Here is a 16,359-nt window from a genome sequence, read left to right on the forward strand (position 1 = left end):
AACTGATAAGGAATGGGGGGAAATAAGAGAGGGTAATGGAGACCAATTGGAAGAAGACAGATGGAAGGAAAGGACGTATTGAGATAACAGCCAAAGACAAACAAACAAGGCCAAAAAAGCCAGGAGCCACCACAGACTCCGACATGGAGTGAAGGGGTGATGAGGTCAGGACTGCTTGAAAGATGAAAGACCTCTGGTCCGCTCCCATCCCTCTCAGCTCCTTCTGAGAGCCATGAAGAGCAGGGACAATCTTCTCTCTTGCCACCAGAGCTCCTCGAGGTTCAAGGAGAACTTTCTCACCCACAGGAAACTCAGTGAGGGGACGTGCCAAAACTCTGCCTAGAAATCAGAAGACATCAACTGAAATGCTGCCTGGGAAAGTGGGGCAAGACTGTATGTGGGATAGCACCTGGTGGACACTTAGCAGTGCTCACTGCCATGTCTCCAGTACTCCTTTCTTTCAGCACCAGCTTTTGGGAGTATGGAGTTACACATGCACCTTCCTACTTTCAAAACCAGAATCTCAGAAGTTTAGGAATGCAGGACGAGATGAGACCTCCTTGGTTATTAAGTATGATCTCTTGCTGTTGTGGGCACCACTTCAAATGATATTTTCCTTAAATGTATAGAGTGCCCTTTTAAAAGCAATTAGGTTTTCAGCCACCATTATTCTGACCACTATTCCAATGATAAAATATCTTTTTCTAATTTCCAGCCTAAATGTATTCACTTTATGCCCATTTGCAATTGTGCCAAATTGGCCTTTTGCTTAGAAAGTACTTTTCCTTCCCTATTATTTCTCCCACTAACACAGACATCAGTCATATCCTCTCTCAACTTTCACTCTGCTAGGCTAAACATGGCAAGCTATTCCAGGCCACTTTCTTAAGAAAAGATTCCTATCCCTTGGGTCAGCCATAACAAGCCTTTTCTAGTCTGAGGTCATTTTGCTTGGGAATATGAGACATACAATATTTTGGGGCCTCACGAGAGCTCAATACAATGACATTAGTATTCCGCATGTTTTATAAAAAGGCTTTCCCTAGTAAATTATAGGGTATTTACCACCTTCCAAGCCATGTTATATCTGCAGCTGACTGCTGCAACCAATTCTTTCCTACTCATTTCCTAATGACTAAAAATGTTTTTTATAAGACCTCAAGTGATGGTCTTAATGTTGTTTTATTAGATGTGATTAGCTGCTGTACAAAATTCAGGTTCTCCCCTGTATTCGTATTACCTGCCACCTTTGCATCATCAGTAAATTTCATCAGCCCATTCCTAAATCTTGTGTTGAGGCTGAGAAACAAAAATAGTATGTGTTAGTCTTGAAGCAAGTCCTTGAAAGAACTCTGCTAATTAAGCTCTGTTAAGACCAAGAGATGCCCTTTCACACAACTTACTGACATCTTTCTTTGAATCAGTTTCTTGTCCATCTCATAGCTGCTGCATTTCTCCTTACCTTTCCCAATTTAACTAAGTGTTTCTCATGTGGGAAATACATTAAATGTCTCACAGAAGTTCAGATAAATGAGACTTGTCAGATCTAGCTTGCTTTTTAGGAAATCGGTAATGTTCTAAAAGATTGTGTGATCAATCTTTGAGAAATTCTTCTCCAATTATTTCCCATTTTGCCCCTTCCTCTGAGATATCCTTTCCCCCACGTCCTCCTGTAACACTGCCTGTGCTGCCAGGTGCCATCTTTTTCAGAGTGCCAGGAAAGAAAGTGGGCACTCCCCATGACTTGAGAGCTTTACGACACTACCTGAGCTTTGCACCCACCTTGGTGGTGATAATTTACATTTCCAGCCCTTCTCCTTTGCTCCCATGCTAATATACTTCTAAGAGCCAAGAGGAAAGGCTGTCCTGTACTGCCCAAATACCATCCTGACCAGACAACCCTGGAACCTCTAGCAATGCCATCTCAGAGCCATCCTGGGTCTTATCCCTAGATCATTTCACATCCACCTCCTTTCTTGATCGCAGCACCTCCATTGCTCACTACCCCCAAATCCTCATCCACCCAATCCACCCCAAAGCTCCAGCCTCATTTACCCCAGAGACCTCTGTCCTGTCAACCCTTTGCTGCCACTGGACTGCCATCTGAATCATGTGACCTGATCCCAAACTCCCCTCCATTAGCAGCCCCCGGCACCATCCCACCCATCTCGGGTCTGCTGACCCCAAACTGCAGTACCTGCTGCTCAGCTCTTCTTCCTCTACCTGTCTGAACAAGACAGCTGCCTCCTCCAGCTGCCTCCTCATGCCTTCCTCGCTCCCACATCATGCCAACACCATTGGCCACTGCCTATTGTGATAGACTGTGCCTACCCCTAGGGCACTCTGCCTGACTTCCCCCAAAAAGCAGGGTCCCAGGGGGATTAAAAAATTTACACTACAAGCACTTATTCCCCTAGGCAGAAGCGCTGAGGACAGAAAAAGACATTTCCATTGTGCAGCAGGCATGCAGTACCCCTCCCTGGGAGCAATGCCCCCCATTCCAGTTTGAAGTCCCAGGTAAAGCACTCACTCACTTTGGGGACCAAAATGACTCTGTCTTTAGACTCAGCCCCATCCTCACTGACTAGGAGTCTCCTTTCTTCCAGCCTCCTCCTATTTGCAAAATTTAAAAAACTTTGCTGTTTATTTTACTACCCTTTGCAAGGTCTGACTCAGCATGATTTTTTACTGCTCTCACTTCATCTTTACACTTCTTGACCTCTAAGACAGACCTTTCCATTATTTATTTGCTATCAGTTCTTTTTTTCCATTCTTAGTAGTAGGCTCTCAGTCTATTCTTAACAGCTTCTCTGTGGTAGTTATTCATTCAGTGAGGTCTGGATAGTCTTCCTACAAGCTTTTTCCTCTTGCTTGGCATGCAGAATTGTAATGGCTTTAGCATCTTTGACTTGAAAAAGTTCCAGACCTCCTCCACATTGAGCTCCTCGGCTGAGTTTACTAACTGGCTCTCTTAGTTTATCAGTTTGTTCTTTGAAATCCACAAGCTTAATTACACACTGGTTTATACTTCCATTTAATATAATCTAAAATTACTTGTATTCATTGAATCTAAGGTTATTTTCTACAGCCATCTGTTCTACAGAGTCTACAAAAACCAAGCTTGAAATAACATTTTCTTTTGCTGGCCCCTTTGGAAAGCTTTTGTCCAGGTCCTGTGTTAACTGAAATCGCCTTGAGAGCTTGCCTATGGAGTCCAGAGAAGCACGGGCACTGTAGCATTTCAAGTACAATTTAAACAACTTTCTGCACTGTAGTAGGCTGGACATAACTGGTTTTAACTCTGTTCTTAAAGCAAGACAAAGCTTTCTTCCATCTAAAACCATACCATCATCCAGAATCACAGCTCAGTCAGATTCTTGCCCATATAACAAGAATAACAGGACAGGGTAGTGTTTTACCCATGCTGTGGAGCAAGTATCTTCTGACTTGGTTTTCTAACACAGGTGTTACTACAGTTCAACTGGCACCTCAAACTATTGGCCATATTCTGTCTCTGGATCCCTCAAGGAAATGGGACTGGCTGTAAAAAAGTCTCATAACATATTCACTCCCTATTTTAGGCAGGGTATTTTTTTGTAGCAGTCCAAGTTCATGACTCTAGACATAGATGTTCAAAACAAGCAATGCAGAGAAGAATGTTACTTTCAGGCAGCTACTCCATGGAGGAATGCCCCCCCATTTCTAAGCAAATGCAGACCCTCTGCCCTTCCAAGTCAAAGAAAACACAACCCCAAATCAAAACCTCAGTGAGTTCTACAGCTTTCAATTCACAGTTTTCGACATACTGCTAATTTACCCCAATTTGACTTTTGCAAAAGAACCATAAAGTATTTGCAGTGCTTCAACCTGACGCATTGATTTCACAATCAAACAAACAGAGCAAATCTTCTTTGCTGGCAAAATAAAGCTGAAATCACACGCAGAAAAGACAGGCACACATGGGAAAAGGAAAGGTAATTCAGTAACTATTAGAAGTAAGAAATGCCATAAAATTGGTAAGGGAACTAAGGATATTAGTTAAGAGTGTACAAAAGAGCAAGGCTAAGTACACTTAGAATTGTTTAATGTGCATTAGAAATAAAATTAACCTTGGAAAAGCTCACTACTAGGGAAGAATGGTAAACATTTTAAACACCCCATGTAAAAGGCACAAATGTTCAAGTAAATATTCCTGTTCTACCATTTGGAAAGAGGCAGGATTACAGTTGTACTGCATATGACTGATGCTACACCTTCCAGGCTATTAATCACAGACAGAGGAATTGTGTAAAAAGCATATGTGCATACACTGAACACATACAAAGGGGGCAACTTCACCTATGTTTACAGCATCAGAATATACAAATACCAGAACCCAGCACATCATTTCGGTATCTAGTTTCCAAAAGGATATGGAAAAAACGGAAAGGATACACTAAAGTGCCATGAAAATGATTTGATGGGGGCTGAGTTTGTCAAGAAAGAGTGGTGAATGAATAAATTACAGCAGATAAATACTTCTAGTCAGAGGAAATTCCAATTACTAAAAGGCTTTTGGATCTAGCTGTAAAAGTCAGAAAAAGAACTGACTGGAAGCTGATGCCAGATAAATTCATGTGATGATGGGGTACTGTGTTGAAACATGGTGATTAATTATGGTAGTGTACTACAAAGGGAAGCGGTGGATTCTCCATCCCTAGGGATCTCCAGATCAAAACCGTGTATCTTCTCAGAAAATGTCTGTCACCTAGATGCAAATTATTTATTTTGCCCAATACCCAGGTAACTGAGCAAGGCGTAAGTTTCAGAGATAGCCAGGTAGCCTGATTGGATGTTTGCTTCTGGCCTTACATTCTCCTAAATCTGAATGGTGGCAGTAGAAGAAAACTCCACATGCCAAGAGATTCTTCTTTTCAGCACCAGCCTGCCACTTCCCAGCTCTGGGAAGACAGTTTCTGAGACGTAAACCTTGCAGGTGCGTCATGATAGCACCTAGTTTATTTGGAAGGTGTTTACATGCCTGCACACATATGTCATACAGTATCTCAACAGACCCAAAAATTCACTGGCTTTAGCTGGCAACAGAAGCCTGCCATTAAAAATGGAATATCATATTGTCAATATTGTCGGTAATATTCACTACAATGCAGAAAATGTCACCATACACTGTTACTGGGGCATCATTGGACTATCCCTCACCAAACCTCCAAGTAATTTGGTATCTAGGTATCTCAAGCCTTCTGAATCTGCCTCTGAGAAAGAAGAAAGGGTCAGCATTCAACTTACCCTACGACCAGCCTCATTGTTTTGCAAGTTCATCAGCATGCGAGCCTGCTCCTCTGAACCTCTCACGTAGTTCTTCTCCCTTTCCTTAGCATCCACAAACTCCTTGGCAAAACGATATCCATACTCCACGTTATCCCCGCAGCCACCCCACAGCCAGTCCCGGGGCAAGTCCTTGGGCCGGGCTGTCCGACTGCAGCCACAGCTGGAGAGCTCTCCTTCACGGCAAGCCCGGCTGATCGCATTCACCACCCCAGCGGCACTGACTGCATAGGTGAAAGCAGTCTCTCTGCTACCTGTGACAGAGACATGAGAAGCAAAGTTAACAAGAGACAGATCTCATTTAACAAATGCAATGCACAGCAAGGAGCAAGCAAACAGGTTCTGGAAAGTAGGACATGGTGTGCTCGGAGACAATGCACAGAATTAACTGGAACATAGGAATGGGGTGGTCAGGCACAGGGGCACCACCCCGTTCTAGCAGAGAGGGAACTGTCTACCCTAACACATGGTTTGCACCCTGTTTTTTTTTCATTTCACAGTAACAGCCCCAGTCAATTGTCTGTCCAGAGCTGGCAGTCTGTAAACAGGATCAAACCCAAATATGACTATCTGACACACACCAGGGAAGGGTCTGAGATTCCTGCTGTTGCCTGCAGGAACGTTCTTGGGAAGAGCATGTTCTTCATCAATTTGTATGTGCTGCTCCTCAAGGATTATTATTTTTATTACACCTATGTTTGTCCATTTAAGAGCCCTGGAAACTCTGGGCCTTGCCCAAAGGAAATAGCAACACCACAGACAGGGACTGCTCAGTCTCTTTCCCCTTCAGCATCCTCTCATTTTAACCTGGAGGAAACTCAAGCAGCAAAAGGGTTATTCCCTTGCTGAAAATACAGCTGTTGCCTTAGCCACTGAATTTGCCAATAATCATTGAGACCCTGGGTCTGTGTAAAAGGAGCGTTCTGATTAAGTCAGATATCACTCTGGAATGGTTTTCATTTAATTGGGACAAGTGCTTTTTATGGGCTCTTCAGTTCATCAACCTTATTTACATAAGACTATAGTTTTTACATTTGATATATGTATCATATATAATATATATCATAGATAAGACTATATATTTACGTAAGACTAAGTAAAACATCAGCTATATTTACGTAAGGTCAGCTGAGAATTATTTTGAGAAAAACTGAAGGAAACCCATTTTTACAATAAAGCATCAAGGCAGAGACTCTCCCAGTGCCTACAGAACCACAGTGCTGGAACGAGTAGAACTTTCCCATGTAGACAATAATAAATGAAAAGACTTTCCATTAGCAGGTTTACTAGAGGCTGCCCTGTTTTGAGTGTATGCTCTGTACAGCTCAAGAGTCTGAGCCAAGCAGCTGGATTGGGTCTCCAGCTATGTATGCCTGGCAGTGATTCAGCCCCAATTTGACCGGGGCACAACACAGCCAGAACACTGCATGAGACCCACAGAGAGTGCTGTGGGTCTGAAGAGGGGGAGTAGAGGGGGATGAGGAAAAGGAGGCAATCCACACCTGCACTTTTACCACGGGGTGTAATAAATAACTGACCTGACACCTTCAGAGTAATTTTGTGTGTCACCAAACTTTCAGGTGATAAAGAGAACAACTGCTAAAGCTTCACTGGAATAAACAATCTGATTGTGAAGAGCTATTTACACCAAAACCCAGCAAGATGCTCTCAAACAAATTTGAATGACATCAGAGGGCAGATCCTCCAAGAACAGTTTGTCACCAGCCCACGAGGCTCTCAGTGCCAGCTCCCTCAGCAGGACTGAGCTGATGCTTTTGGTATGCTCTTGTTCCAATTTGCATGTGCTGACAATCTGTAATTAATAGCAGCTTATCACCAGCTTAGTGGTAATGACCCAAGATAAAGGCAAGGCTGTCAATGGCATCCACCTTGCAGAACAACTTGCGATTTACAGCCGCTGCTGCCGCCCCTGTGTCCCCCCCTGCCCGTTCCCCAATGAGAATTGTACACTAAGGGCTTCTGCTCTGGAATACAGCACAAGGCTGATAAAATGCTACAGGACACATAATATAGAAGGGAGGGCCTTACTAGCAGGTCATCAGGAGAAGACTATGTCCCTCAAACATCCCTGGTTCAAGAGGTAAAGAGGAGTGACTCCTAGCTAAGGTAATTCGGCTGAGACTGGCCCATAAGGGAGTTATGGCCATTTTTCAATAATCAAAATCAAGCTTTTACTCATCTAGTTTGTTTTGCATGATATGGCTATTTGAAGGTAATGGTCCAATGAGCAGTTTTGCCCCTACCAGTCTGTGCCTGTACGGTGACAGCCCTGCAGACACACCGATCGTCCTGTTAAGTAGGATCATCCTGTTAAGTAAAGCACTCCCTGCATCTACAGGGATTAAAATAAATACAAGAGAAGGACCTCCGGGTGTTACAGCTTATGCGACAGAGCCTGCATGACTCCAGGTGCTTAGCATCCTTACAGTTTGATTGAGATCTCTGAAAGCACAGGCTAGATTTACACTTTTACTGTCCACGTTTTAAACGTCTTCACGTTTCAGAGGTAGCTGCACAACTCAACACGCAGCCGCCTAGATCTGCATGAGTTGTTCAGGCTGCTGAGCAGGCTGCAACAAGTCACAGTGGGGCTCACCCCCCTCCCCTTGCTGCCCACAAAGCAGAACAAACCATGGTGCTCAGCAGACGTAGGTTTGGAATACCGTGGCTTGGTTTGGGAGGTGGGACTGGCCGCGTGCATGAAACCCTGTGCTAATAATACAAAGCAAATTTGTAGCTGGCAATTGCGGGCTTATAAACCCTAGTTTTCTTTGCCCTCCTGCCACACCTTCCAGCCTTGGAAAACTGTTTGGGTTTTTGCTGACCAACTCAAAAGTTCACTCCAGTTCCACGCTGCCATCTCAAAAGGCAGGGCTGTTATTCCCCAAATTTAGGCGAACGTGAACAGAGGTTACAGAGATGGTCAGGCAGTAGCCCCCCCTCTGCCCCCTCCCGCGCCCCCCGCGCAGCGGGCTGGAGCCAGCCGGGCTGCCGTGCCCTGCGCGGCCCGGGCCGTGCGGGGGCTGCGGGCGCGGGAGGCGCTGCCCGCCGGCGCGGAGCTCCGCGGAGCTCTACTGCCCTCCTGTGCCCGCCAGCCACCGCCACCGCCACCAGGAGCTTTTTGGAGGGCTCTGCCGAGGGTGCCAGCGTGAGCAGTACCCAGGCGAGGTGTCGGTCCCCACGAGTTGCTTTTCTGGAGCGGCTCAGAAAGGAAATAGGAGAACGGATCCCAGCGGGGAGATCGACGCAAAGATGAGAAAAATGTGTTGCTCTAACTTTTTTTCATGAAAAAGTTTTCAGCTGACTCATTTTTCTCAAAAGCACATCCCTAGAGTTTGCCAGTCTCGAAGGAAAAATATTTCTCTTTGTTCTCTTCTTTTATGACTCTTTTTACATTTGAAAAGGCAGAAGAGATAAGATCTTTGGTTCCATAAATGAGTGGACTAACCTGGAAACCCCAGCCTTGCATTTAGGATTGCACTGAAGGAGATACATTCTGTCCTCCCATGAGGAAATTTTAACATGACCTTTTCGGGAGCTTTGTCTTCTTCATAAATGTAGCAGCAAGGAATGTGTCTGTATATAATAATACATATATAGAGAGAGATGCACATGTGTGCAGCCTAAAATCTGTATCAACAGAACAAGAAGCAACTTCAGAAGGATAATTTTTGTGTATCACCAGATATCATTATTGAATAAACCACATTTAAAATGCGAGAGCAACTCTCACACCACGACAGTAGGGAAAAAACAATGCTAAAAAAGCAGCCTACTTCAGTGCTACGGATGCCTCCACAAAAGCTTTGTATCGTTGGACGGCCTCACTCTATGAAACGCACAAAATGAAGGTGTCATGATTAAACACAGACCAACTAGGTCTCCCATTTCTGAGCTGAGCCAAGTTCTGGTATGGGGAAAGGAAACAAATCTTCCAGGTTTCTGAGTGAATGCTCTTGCGAGGATCTCCCAGGCTTTGGACTTGGCCAGGGTAGGCTCTCCTCCCCTCTCACAATCCAGTGCAGCTCAAGAAATCATATAATATATACCATGCCTGCATTGGTGGGTGGGCAGCCGAGGGTTGTTGGCATACTACACACCTTCTGGGTCCTTCTTATCTTTTCCCTCCCTCAAGACTCTGGCATGCCTCTGCACTGTTGCAGATACTCTGGGCTCCAGACCTTCCTCATGCCATTGGCACAGAGTACAGAAAAAGGGCTGTGGTCCAGAACTGGGGCTCAGAGGTTGAAAACAAGGAGACAGGCACACAGTATGATCCCAGGGAAGAATTACTTTATAGTTGGCACAGCCTGAGAGATTGAAAGGCTTTGTTTTCTTCCTCAGCATGGAAATTCAGATTTGCTGAAATGATGAGCAAGCCTCATAACAAAGTAAGAAAAAGTGGAAGGTGGAGCTAAGAGAAAAGAGAAGAGGCAGCATCTCCCTCCACAACAGCTTGTCACTGACACAGACAACAGCAATGCATCATCACAGACCCTTTAATACCCCAGGCCACCTATAGTGACATTTCTCCTACTGCTGTGCTGTCTTGTGCTGGAGTATAAACACCTGAACATGCTCTAACTAACCAGAGAATCTAAAGGAGATAGGTTCAAAACTCTTTGTTAGGATAGGTTTTTAAACAGCAGGCAATCACCTCACAGACATTACCATGAGCAGTGCTCCTAACAAACAAATGCACGTGCACACAAACCAAACAGCAGCAGGAATACCGGACATACCCATCACATACCCACCACGCCTCTTTCCTCATCAAAAAACAAACCTACTCCCAATCTAAACTAATAGGATCGAATTAATTTTAGAGGGGAAAGATCCTCCCTCTTCCACCCTCCACTCCAGTCCCTCCTTCCCGCATACCCTCTGATCCTTCCTGACAGCTTTTCATCCTTCAGCTCTGATCTTTGCTTTGTCTTAGTTCACCCTCACTTCTTTTCTCCAAGTGTGGACTTACCCAGGGCTGCAGGAAAATACTGAAGAAGAGCTTTGCCCCAGAAGGGGAGATTCCTATTTTCTTGTGTCCTTGCAGAGTCGCTAGGATCTCTCTGGGGATCTCAAACTTACCCTATTATTTGGGATAAGTCACATGTGAGGGAGGGACACCAGAAGGAAAAGATGGAGTTGTATTTTCTTGGTGGCTGAAATTTGTTTTCATACCCCAAAGCAGAAGTTTTAACAATCTGGGATTGCATGCAGCCTCACCTGGCCACCACCCTTTCTATCAGAAAGCAAGAGAGCAAAGGTTCAGATGCCTTGGATGTGCATCAAGAGCTGAAAGTACGCCTCAGGAAACGGCATCTCCCAGGGGAACATCCCAGAGAAGCAGGGATTTGCTGGGGTATGAGCTGGACTGAAAGGGAGGAATTAGAATGGCTGTGGTGGGCTGAATTAGAAATTCTGAAAGACTGAGTAACACATGCAAAAAAATCTATAAAAGTCTCTAAGATGACAGATAAGAATTTCAGGATCAAACAGAAGGGATCACAGGACTTGATTACCCTGGTGCCCTATCGCCTTGACACCCCAGATGTATTAAAGATGCATCTCGGTGTCCTGCTGCCTACGCAGGTTTTTTTGAGAGTGAAGACAAAAAGGTGCAAGCAATACTGGGAGCAGCTGGGGGTGCAGGAGCTGAAGGTCTTTTCCCATCCCTTGCTAAGTGTTTTCCCTGACCTCACAACCAAGAAATAGTACTGGTTCTTCAGTGTAAATGATTGGCTTTGTGGGTGGGAAACAAAACCTCTACACAGGGGTTGGAAAGCGCGCATGTGTGTGTGTGTGAGTTGAGTGACTGTTTTAACACCTTTTCTTTATTGTCCTGGCTGTCGGACACATCAAACTGAGCCCGGATTTCTCAGTTTCTTGCCATCAGATGACTGCATTTCAAAAGGAGCTGGGACAATGCAGCTAGGTCACACCTCAATTCAAGTGCAGCAATGGCCTGTCAATGTGCCTCTTGCGGCCAGCAGGGCAGGAATTATAAAAATCTTCTAGGTTTACACAGAAAGTGGCAGAACAGTGAAGGTGGGGGAGAGATCCCATGCCAGAGGAGTCTGCATTTCCCACACGTCGAGGCTGCATTCCCTGTCCGAGGGCACTCCAGATGCTAAGAATGATAGCATGGGACCATTGTTCCTGGCTCCAGCTTCTACCCTCCCTACCTTTAAACACGCACACAAAACAAGAGCAGCCTCCCTCTTCCTGACCTTCCCATGCCCCCCCGAAGAAAGTGTGTGTGTCCCACTAACTCCTGCTGTGTCTCAGGTGCCCTGCTGCCACCCACCCAGGTGTGGGCAACACACAAGCAATGCCAGCACACCAGGGAATGGAAAAGCTCGTTAAGCGCAGCTTTAGGAGCAGTGCTAACGGGGTTCATTACTCCTGCGTGTGTATTTGGCGAAAGGGAGAGCACTGCACAGGGACAGCCAGCCGGCGCCCAGCACCTCCCTGTACCGGGTACTCCTACCTATTTTCATGACCCGCCCGAAGACGGAGGTGTTGTCCACCGTGCTGCAGTTCCACCGCCGCTGCCGAAACTGGTACTGGCATTCCTTGATGGCGCTGCGGGCCCCTTCCCCAATGAACACCATGTGCTCCTGGTAGAGCTGGCAGAGTTTGCGCTGCCCGGGGGAGAGCCCCGGCAGCTGGCTGCACACCGGCTGCGCGCCGATGATGTACATCTCAGGTCTCTGGATGGGGTTCATGGCCAAAGACCTACGATGAGAAAAACATCCATGGGAGCCTGGAGGGAGAGGCCCCCTCCGCGAAACGCCCGGCACCTTTCCCCGCCAGCCCAGCCCAGCCCCGCTCCCAAAGCCCGGGCGCATTTCTCATGTCAGCTGCCTCCCTCTACGGCTCTGCCAGATGCAAGGCTTTTCCAAGGCTCTAGCGGGAGGAACACAGCTCGTTTGTAACCCGAGTTTAAACACAGAGGACACCCGGGATGGGGAGGGGGCAGAAAGAAAGCTCAGCACTTTCTCTGCAAAAGAAGAAAGTGAGCTGCTTTTTCACAGACCGCCAGCGAGCCATGCCTGCCTTCAAGCCAGGCTCTTTTTCTCGCTCCTTAGGCGAAGGGGGCTCCGCGGCTGCTCCCGGGGCTTTTGGCAGCGGGTCGGAAACCTTACCCATCCTCTCCTCCCGCACTCCCCACATCCTCAAAGCCCGGACGGGGCTGCACCAAGCCCCTGCAAACAGAGCCCAGAAACGCCTGGAAGAGAGGGGCTACGTCCCACGTCCCCAGAAACGAGGCAGGGTCAGCGGGAGGGGGGAACCTGGAAAGAAGCGAGCTGCGGCGAAGGACGCCCGGGAGGCAGGAAAGTTCCTGCGGGGAGCGCAGGGCGGCCGCCCCGCTCCCGCTCCCCCGCCCGCCCCGGCCGCCCCCGGCCCCCGGCCCGCGGCGGCGGACAAAGGCGCCGCTGGCTGCCCCGCGCCCTCACTTACCACCAGGAGTTGGCGTCGGCCACCGGCGAGGTGCAGCTGCAGAGGAGCGCGGCGGCGAGGGCCAGCCTCGGCCCGGTCATGGTGGGCTGCGGGCGGCGGCGCTGGGGTAGCCCCCGCAGAGCCGGCCGCCGGGACGGGGCGCCCTGCGGAGAAGCGCCGAGGAGAAGCCCTGAGCGGGGCCTGCGTGCGGCGGGGGCGCGGCGAGCACAGCCCGGCTGCCGCCCCCTCCCACCCCGCCCCGCCGCCCCCCGCAGGACCCTCCCCCGGCCGCCGCCTCCCGGGGGCTCCGACGGCGGCCCTGCCTCCTGCCCGGGCCGCGCTGCCGGGGCTCCGCCGCAGCGAGCGAGGCTCCCTGTCCGGCCCCGGGGGAGCGAGGGGACGCCTGGGGCTGGCCTCGCCCTTAGGGGCGCGGGAGGGGCCTCCGGGCTGCCCCCCGCTCGGCCGCCTTTGATGCGCCCCCTCCCCCGGCCCGTGGTCCGCCGGTGCCACCGCGGGCCGAGCCGGGCCGGGCCGGGCCCTGGCGGGCAGCCCCGCGGCCGCAGGTGTGCAGGGAGCCGGCGGGGCACATCAAAGCGCCGCGCTGGCCCCGCTGCCTCCGTAACGCAGGGCCGGCTCGGAAATGGGCCGCCCCCTCCCCAAAACGGCCTCCAGAGGGGCCCCACGCCGGGGCCCCAGCCCCGCGCCCCGGGCGGGGATCTGCGGGGCTCGGCTGGGCTGCCGGCGGCCGCGCAGACGGGGCTGGCACCACAGCCTAATGGCTTTATGGGCAGGGGAGGTGGACAGGGGAAAAGCTTCAAAGGCTCCTCGTGTCCAAACGCCCCTCTCCCCTCCCCGCTGGACCCACCAGGAACCTCAAAGGCAGAGGCAATCTGGCAGCTCCTCGGTCCTTTTCACCCCCCAACACCAGCAGAAAGCAAACGCAGGCATCCCGGACCAGTGCGGGTACTTGGAACAAACACTCCTCGCACCCTGCCTCCCTCATGCCACAGCTGTCGACACCGCTGCTGCTGCCTCCATCTCTACGTGGCTTCCCACCATCCTGTCCTATCCTGTGCCACAAAGTCCCCACCTCTCCACCACTGATAAATGCCCCCTTATCGTCTCCCATGAAATCCTCTCACCAGGCCTGGTGTCCCCCTGCCCCTGCCCCTCCGGTGGTGGCTCCCTGAACACAGGCTGAACGTGCAGGTCCCCCCCAGGTTGTGGGCACGGCGTACATGGTCCAAGACCCGCAAGTACCCAGCCCTTCGCTCTGCCTCACGAGCAGCACCCGAGACATGAATCACCAGACTCGGCAGCTCAGACTGCTGAAGTATATTTTTTATCAAATTCCTCACACCCGCCACGGTGGACTTGCTGTGTTTGTTTGCAGCATGCTTCGCTTCCTCCCCCATCCAGATGTGCTGTACCTGCAGCTGGTGGCCCATCTCACCTGGCAGGCAGATGTGGGGCCGCAAGTGCCAGAATTAGCCTCAGGACAAAAAAGCCTTGTGTGACCCAGAACCTCGGTGGGAGGGGAGTTTTACTGCTTGGGCACAGCAGGATCCACGTCTGAAGAAAACAGGGTGACTTTATTCCCATCTTCTATATCCTCCCTTTTCCTCCTCCCACAGCTCCAAGCGTGACGGAGGGATGGCGAGGTGTATGTGTGTGTAGCCACGCATACATGTTTTGGGTCTGTTTCTATAGGGAATAGACAGAATGGAAAGTTTATCTCCGGGAGTCTGGGGAGGAAGGAAGTTGTGTATGGATGAATGGCTTTTCCATGACAAACAATGAGTCTGCACAGACATGGTGTGATGTCATCTAAAGAATTTCCAAGCCAGTCTCAGATACAGAAAACCTTCTCGCTGGCAGAGATGAGAGCGTCCCACCTTTCCATCTTACCACAGCCAGAAGGAAGAACTAGGGCAGGGGAAACAAAAGCCCTTGCTGTCTCACACACACACGCAAGGCATGCACCATGTAAATAGATGACACAATGGGAGAGGTGTATCTCCAAGCTTTGCCCTCACCAAGTCTCCTCGCGGATTCTGAGAAAGGAGTAGACCGTGGCAAGCCGCCCTGGTGCCTCTCCCAGCCAGGAATGTGAGACAGCACCAGCCGATGAGGCACTTCCACAAATACAAGTGATGTCAACGTCCGCGTTCGTGTGAGTTTCTCTGAGCCCATGTGCGCAGCCGCAGCACTCCATGAAGCGACACGGATGCACCACCATGCAGTGCTGGACTGGTGGCCCACCTCTGGCACTGCGGTATGGTGGAAAGAAAAACTCTTCCAGCTGGTAAAGTATGGGAAGTGCTCATGTGAAACTTGGTCCAGAAACACACAGTATTAATTAAATATCTCATTTTAAGTATTACTATGTGAAGGTGGCTGACGATTAGCAACAGCAAAGTGTTGTGAATACTTCTAGTAGCAACCTGACCACCAACAAGCACAAGCAAGGCAATGATCTTATTTTGAAACACCAGACATAAAAATTGCCGGATGGGATAAGATCACATATCTAGGCAGCCTAATATCCTGTCAAAGGCAGCAACTAAAGGAGATGCTTCAGCAGGAAAGGTCTGAAACTCTGAATTCTACCTAAATTCTGCTGCTGGTGAGAGCAACTGCTGTTAAGATGCGAATTATGGAATTCAGTCCTTTTCAAGGTGCTGGAAGTAATTTCTTCACCGGCTGTGTTTATGACTTCAGATAAAGCGGTAATAGCAGGTGAGGCATTGTTGGAGTGGTTTAGCCTCAGCCAGCAACCTCTAGACAAAAAAGCTGCAAAACACTTGGCTGGTGGTCCAAAGAATACTGTCTATTCCTCTTGCGCCTGTTTCTACTTGCCACCAAAATCCTGAAAGAAAGCTTTCAATTTTGTAAATAAAAAGCTTGGGTTATTTTTTAAGCCCAGCTGCAGGGCTGGTTCAAACACTTTTGGTGAGGTTGTTTGCCAAAGCAGGGCTGGGTGGGAGAAGTCAACGAAATTTTGTGAGGATGAGAGGTGGCGTGAAGCGGGGCTGCTGGTGGGCTGCAATGAATGGAGTCCATAAAGCATCAGGTAAGAGAGGTGGGTAAGGAGCTGCCAGTGGGTAATCCTGGGTGACCAACTGGGATGCTGGCAGGGTCATGATGACTTAAGAGGTTTCAGGGGAAGGAGGCTAGGAGTGAGCAGGATTTTGGGGTGCTCCATATAAGTGACATGAAGGGGTACTGGGTAGGACTAATGGGTATTGGGAAGGCCCCGGAAAAAGCTGGTCTCACCTGCCTTTCTGTTCCCTGGTTAACCCTGTCTCAGATCCAGGAGAGCCCAATCTCACCCCAGGCAGACCACCCCCCCTGGCCATCAACCCCATCCTCCCCCTGCCACCCAAGGGATTCCCACTTTCCTCCCAAACCATCCCTCCCCAGCAGCATCCCACTCACATCAACTCACACTGCTCCTAGTGCAGTAGGGAAAGAAGGGTCAGTAGAAAGAACTCCAAAACCTGGGGTTGCTCTCGCTTCTGCTGATTATTGCCTCATCCTACCCATTTCAGTGGGCCTGCCTCACTCAGACAG

At 49.3% G+C, this 16,359-nt stretch overlaps 1 protein-coding gene across 1 annotated transcript in view; it reads right to left on the reverse strand.

Moving 5' to 3' along the window:
- WNT5B (Wnt family member 5B) overlaps nt 1-16,359 on the reverse strand; it is a 72,975-nt gene that overhangs the window by 3,281 nt on the left and 53,335 nt on the right. The window contains exons 2-4 of the mRNA XM_080393541.1: nt 12,808-12,950; nt 11,834-12,081; nt 5,287-5,579 (exon numbers count right to left, since the gene is read on the reverse strand). Of these exons, the coding sequence (XP_080249667.1) occupies nt 5,287-5,579; nt 11,834-12,081; nt 12,808-12,950 (684 nt within the window). The remainder of the gene's footprint in view (nt 1-5,286; nt 5,580-11,833; nt 12,082-12,807; nt 12,951-16,359) is intronic.

The sequence above is a fragment of the Falco punctatus genome, assembly GCF_963210335.1.
Source record: "Falco punctatus genome assembly, chromosome: 6".
Taxonomy (NCBI): Eukaryota; Metazoa; Chordata; class Aves; order Falconiformes; family Falconidae; genus Falco; species Falco punctatus.